Raw genomic sequence first — 6,000 nt, 5'->3', positions numbered from 1 at the left:
CAGACCACTTCCCCAAAGGGTACATGGGATAGAGTGCTTATATAAAGGTGATAAATGGGATGGTCTGTGGGTGAAGTCTGGTCTAGGAGCACAGGAGTACAAAACAAGGAAGGTGGAAAGAAAGCAAAGACATTCTGTTCAGGAATGGAAAGGTGGGTAAGGGGGTTATTTATATTAATCTGAAAAACCCAGATGTACTCTGGCAATGTAAGAACAATGTAAGAATACAAGTCAGATTAAAACAAAACCTACATTTACCTAAATAATCAATTGCAACCTACCTAAAAATTGATAACAGGTCTAGTGCTTTTCTCCTTTATTTCAGTGTAGAATTACTAGTCTTCCTGTCCTAATTTATCTTTCTTCCTGCCAACAGTCAAAAAAATTGCAGTCTCTGTGGAGGAAATACATTTTACCCATTATTGTTATTGTTAAATATGTTAATCTTTAAATTTAAAAAAAAAGACCATTTCCATTTTTGTTGATAGCAGATAGTTCCAAAATTTTGATAGAACATTGGAGATGTCCATTATTAGTTATTTCAGGGTATCTAGATGCCTATTGTTCCAGGTACTGTATACACCGAGTGAGACAATCCCTGCCCTTAAGAGTTTACAAATCCATTCAGAATCTGTTTTAGACTAGTTAGGAAAAAAAATTCTGGAGAAAATAATAGCTGAGACAACCTCTGTATCAATCCTAATTCCATAAAATTTATTTAGGACATTCCCTTCTGTATTCAAAGATTCTCCACATTACATAAGATGATCTGCTGCCATGAACCTGACAAGCCACTGTTTTGTAATTTGGTCACTCTTCTTATTTACAGCAGTGGTTCTCAACCAGGAATACGTGTACCCCTGCGGGGATGAAGTGGTCTTCCAGGGGGTACATCAACTCATCTAGATATTTGCCTAGTTTTACAACAGGCTACATAAAAGCACTAGCAAAGTCAGTACAAACTAAAATTTCATACAGACAATGACTTGTTTATACTGCTCTAAAATGTTCCCTCTAATTTTTCGCACCCATGTGCAGAATTAATTTTGTTATATGCATCAATATGGAAGTGATGTGTGACACATCACTTTCATATCGATGCACATAACAAAATTCATTTGGTGGGGGTGGGGCCGAGGGGTTCGCAGTGTTGGAGGGGGCTCAGGGCTGGGGCAGATGGTTGGGGTTCAGGGATGTGAGGGATCTGACTGGCAGTGTGGGATCTGGGGTGGGGCTGGAAATGAGGGGCTGAGGGCTGGGGCGGGGGTTGGGGTGCAGGGGGAGGACTCCAGCTGAGGGTGTGGGCTTTAGGGTGGGGCCAAGGATGAGGGGTTCAGGGTGCAGGAGGGTGCTTTGGGGCTACAGTGGGGAATGAGGACTCCCCCCAGCTCTCTCTCCCCGCAGCAGCACATGGGCTGGGAGGGATAGGCACCTCTCCCCCAGCCATGGCAGCTCTGGGACTGGGGCTGAGTTCAGGGAGGGGTGCCCCAGCCACGACAAATCTAGGCCAGGGCTGGATTCGGGGAGGGTCACACCGCGACAGGTCTGGGCCAGGCTGCCCAGGTTTGGGCCACCCCGGCTGCAGCTGGGTCCTGGCAGGGCTGCCTGGGTTTGGGCCAGGCCACCCAGGCAGAGGCTGGGTCCGGGCTGTGCTGCACTGCCCCGGCCAGGTCCGGGCCAGGGTAGGGGTGCTCCGGCAGTTGCAGGTTGGGGTCTGGGATAGATTGAGGGCTGGGGGAGAGGTGCTCCTCCCCCGGCTGAGGCAGGTCCCTGGGCGGGTTCCCTGAGTGCCTGTGTCGTGTTAAATAGGCGGCTATGTGGCCACGCAGTTTACAGGGAACTCAGCTACTCTATATACTGTACATACATCTATAATTTAGTCACAGAGATCACAGCAGTCACTGAATCCATGACTTCCAGCAACCTCCGTAACTTCAGCCTGTAATAGTCAGGAGCTGCAGGGTCTCCTGCTGCCCACGGGAGCAGGCAGCTGCAGGGTACCCCAGCTGACTCTGGCAGCCTCTGGAGATCCAGGCCACCTCAGGTCCCAGCCACTGCGGCCATGGGTGCCCCTGGAGCTGCTGGTGGTGGGGGAAACACCTGAGCTCCCGGCCACTGCAGGCAGTGGGAGAACCCCTGAGCTCTCAGCCACCGCGGGGAAACCCCCGAGCCGCGGGCGGCAGGGATATTCTGCAATTCCTGGTCCCTGCAGGTGGCGGGGTACCCCACAGCTCTCAGCCACCGTGTCCGGGTCACAGGTTCAAAACCAGGGATTGAGAGGAGGACACCAAGCAGAGAATCCCAGACAGCGCCCACTGCTCCTGGAAGCTGTCTAGGGAGCCAGCAGACGCCGCCCAGAGGAACTCTGCCTGGATACATGAGACCAGGGAGGAATGGAAATGGGCCCCACTGTCGCAGAGTACCCCCTCGTCTAGCATCCTTCTCCTAGTGTAGTAAATGGCCGCTTTGGCCAGTGCCAGGAGGAGGTTAACAAGGAAGTTTCAGGACTTTGTGGGGCCATGGACAAGGTGTGCGAATATGAAAAGGGGGAAAAGTGCAGCCAGAACCTCAACAGGAAGTTCTGGAGGAGCCAGAATAGAGGCTGCAACCTGGCACATTCTAGATAGGTTCACCCCCATTCCTGATGCCTGCCGCTTTTGCGGCATGTGGGAGAACCCATCTCTAACAACCCCAACACTCTATGTGACTAGATCCCCCTGGCGTGCAATCTGGGACTGGGACTGTGATGGGCCCGCTGTGCATCCCTGACCCTCTTCCCCCCAGCTTGCTCCCCCTTACCCCTGCTGGCCGATCAAAAAAAAAAAAAAAAAGCTACAACAAGCTAGTTGTGTTAGTCCTTTTAACAATAGCAGCCCTTGGGACCTCAGGTTCAAATGGTTATCTACCATGATTTCTAAAGTCCTTTTCCATTTCACTATATTCCAGGATATATTCTTGTAAATGTGACCTACATTCTTTATTCCTACATGTACGACCTTGCATTTTGGGTGTATTAGAAACTATGGAAAGATTTCTATTTACTAAATGGAAGTTGGTTAAGGGACTAAATCTGTATATAGTGTAGACTTCCTTATTCCTGATCTATACTTTAGGCCCCTAGAGTTATATAGACAAAACATTCTGGTCATGTAAAATCAGAGTATGGCACTGTATTTCTGGAAAGATCTTTCAAAAAGATATTTAATAGCTTTCATATTGTGTCAGCTTTCTGAGTGTGGGTGTGTATTCTGATTTCTATTATCACAGTACACCTTTCAGCTATGAGATATGCCATGTGTATATATTTGAGTACATTTATCCAAAGATAAATCCCTTTCGCTAAAAAGTGGGTTCAAAAGTAATCTCCAGATGAGTAATTTCACAGGCTATATTTATGAACTAAAACACTGAGCATAGGACATGGCTAGATCATTTGAATCCTAAGGTTCCTTTGCAGAATGTACATCTCTGCTACTCTAGTCTGAAAGGAAACATTTTTTGAGCATTAAGAATGCTCATAGTCTAGTAGATTAGTCTGTATCTGTTACTCCAGTTATGGTATGACAGTCTTTCCTGAAGTCTTCCAAAGTTTCTTCATCCTACCTAATGTCTGCTTGTTAGTGATTTTCCATACGGAGAACATGTTAAACGAGCCCCTCTGCAATCTATTAGACCTTATGATCTACAAGTGAAGGCAAAGAGGAGAAGACTGTCGTTCCCTGGTATCTTATTCTTGGATGTAAAGGATCAAAATTATTTTCCATGTTTCTGAAGTAGTGTAAAAGGCAGGTGGCAACTGATATGCTTCCATGTAGTACTATATCTGACTACCAATGCATTATCTACCCATCTTCGAATCCTTCACCTTTAACTTAAGCTGTGGTTTATTTATTTGTGAAATGTCCAGAGAGCAGAGGAAAGACATGCAAAACTGCACAAATACAAAATGGGAAATGACTACCTAGAAAGGAGTACTGCAGAGAAGGATGTGGGAGTTATAGTGGATCACAAACTAAATATAAGTCAACAATGTAATATTGTTGCAAAAAAAGCCAACATTATTCTGAGCTATATTACCAGGAGTGTTGTAAGCAAGATATGAGAAGTAATTCTTCCACTCTATTCAGCACTGATAAGGCCTCAGACAGAGTACTCCTCAGGTTATGGGCACCAGACTTTGGGAAAGATGTGGGCAAATTGGAGAAAGTCCAGAGGAAGGAACAAAAATGATAAAAGGTTTAAAAAAAAACCTATGAGGAAAAATTGAAAAAAATGGGTTTGTTTTGTTTGGGGAAGAGAAGAGTGAGGGACATGATAGCAGTCTTCAAGTATGTAAAAGGTTGTTGTAAAGGGGAGAGTGATAAATGGTTCTCCTTAACCACAGGAGGATAGGACAAGAAGGAATGGATTTAAATTGCAGCAAGGAAGATTTAGGTTAGACATTAGGAGGGTGACCAGATAGCAACTCTGAAAAAAGGGGATGGGGGGTGGGGGTGGGGGGGGGTAATAGGCACCTATATAAGAAAAAGTCCCCAAAAATGGGACTGTCCCTATAAAAACAGGACATCTGGTCACCCTAGACATTAGGAAAAAAGTCCTGTCAGGACTGTCAGGGTAGTTCAGCACTGGAACAAATTATCTCGGGCAGTTGTGGAATCTGTTTTTGGATATTTTAAGAACAGGTTAGACAAACACTTGTCAGGATGGTTTAGATAATAATTAGTCCTGCCTCAGTGGAGGGGACTGGGCTAGGTGACCTATCAAGGTCCCTTCAGGTCCTACATTTCTATGATTCTATAAAATGCATCAAGGCTGCAGCGTAAAGAGCACATCATAACAAATTTAGGTAATGATAATACAAACGGTAGAAAAAGGAGACACATTGTTGGGTAAAGAATAGGTTAACACATTTAGAACTGGGCGACAGATCATTTTAAGGGAGAGTGTTGCCCTAGCTTGGTCAACAACTGCCCTTAAAAATACACGAGTGAGGTGAAAGAGCAGACTGCCTTCCAGAGGATAGTTTCCATATATTTATTGCCTGCAACTTGTTAAGATGTATCAACCTCAGAATCTGAATAGAGTGAATGGCCATATGAAAGTGGAAAGTGGCATTCTTGTTTCAACAAGTAGCATGCATGTGTGGTGTAGGAAAATGTAAAAAGTTGGCAGGCCACTGCCTGAGGTTTGGGGATATCTATAAGGAGAAGCATGTGGTAAGTATGGAAGCCTGGAAGGACAACAGTACCCAGGCTAGTGAAGCTGGACATAAGGGTGCACAACCTTATCTGGTGTAAACCAGCATCTTCCCCTTGACTTCAGTGGAGCTACATTTATTTAAACCAACTGTGGATCTGGCTCAAAAAGTTTAGTTGCCCTTATGAACTAGACTATAACTTCTCCTTTGCATCCTTAGCAACTACTGCTCTGCAAGTGGACATGGGAGAATTGTGTGATGGATACTAGAAGTGGAAAGAGCTGTTTTAATATGGCATGCCTAGAATATTCAGCAAGAGGACCTAAGAACACTACTACGAGGATGGTAGAAGGTGATTTAGGTTTTTGAGCTTAAAAGTACTTCTTCAAAAATACATGAGAAGAAGTTATGCCTTGCCAGAAGGCTAAGCTCATCTTTCACTGACAACAAAAAAAAAGGGGGGTGGGGTGGGGGGGAGGGAGTACAAAACCTCAATAGAGGTGGAATATCTTCTTTTGGATGAGATACAGTCAGAGGTCCTGACCACCTGTGGTGATTAAAGAACAAATGGCACCATTCCAAAGAGCACGGGCCTGGGCCTGGGCCAGGGCCAGTTCCAACCGAAGGCATTACATTCTGTTAGCCTGGTTTCCCTTAGCAGTTTCACATGGATAGAATGGAAGCCTCCACAGTTCATTGATGCTATATGCTGCTGAACAGATGCTAGATTTCACATCAGAGATGCCTATATTTCAGTAAAGTTTTTGCATGTCAGTTTGTGCAGTGCTTTGAGATTCTTAAGA

General features: G+C 45.3%; 1 protein-coding gene across 1 annotated transcript in view; it reads right to left on the bottom strand.

The window, feature by feature from the left end:
• Positions 1-281: 281 nt before the first annotated feature.
• PDHX (pyruvate dehydrogenase complex component X) overlaps positions 282-6,000 on the bottom strand; it is a 113,493-nt gene continuing 107,774 nt past the window's right edge. Inside the window, exon 11 of the mRNA XM_043515871.1 lies at positions 282-394. Coding sequence (XP_043371806.1) covers positions 355-394 — 40 coding nt within the window. The 3' untranslated portion in view covers positions 282-354. The remainder of the gene's footprint in view (positions 395-6,000) is intronic.

This window comes from Dermochelys coriacea, chromosome 6 (genome assembly GCF_009764565.3).
Source record: "Dermochelys coriacea isolate rDerCor1 chromosome 6, rDerCor1.pri.v4, whole genome shotgun sequence".
Taxonomy (NCBI): Eukaryota; Metazoa; Chordata; order Testudines; family Dermochelyidae; genus Dermochelys; species Dermochelys coriacea.
Note: the sequence above shows the minus strand (reverse complement) of the source record. Positions and strands in the feature narration are given on the sequence as shown.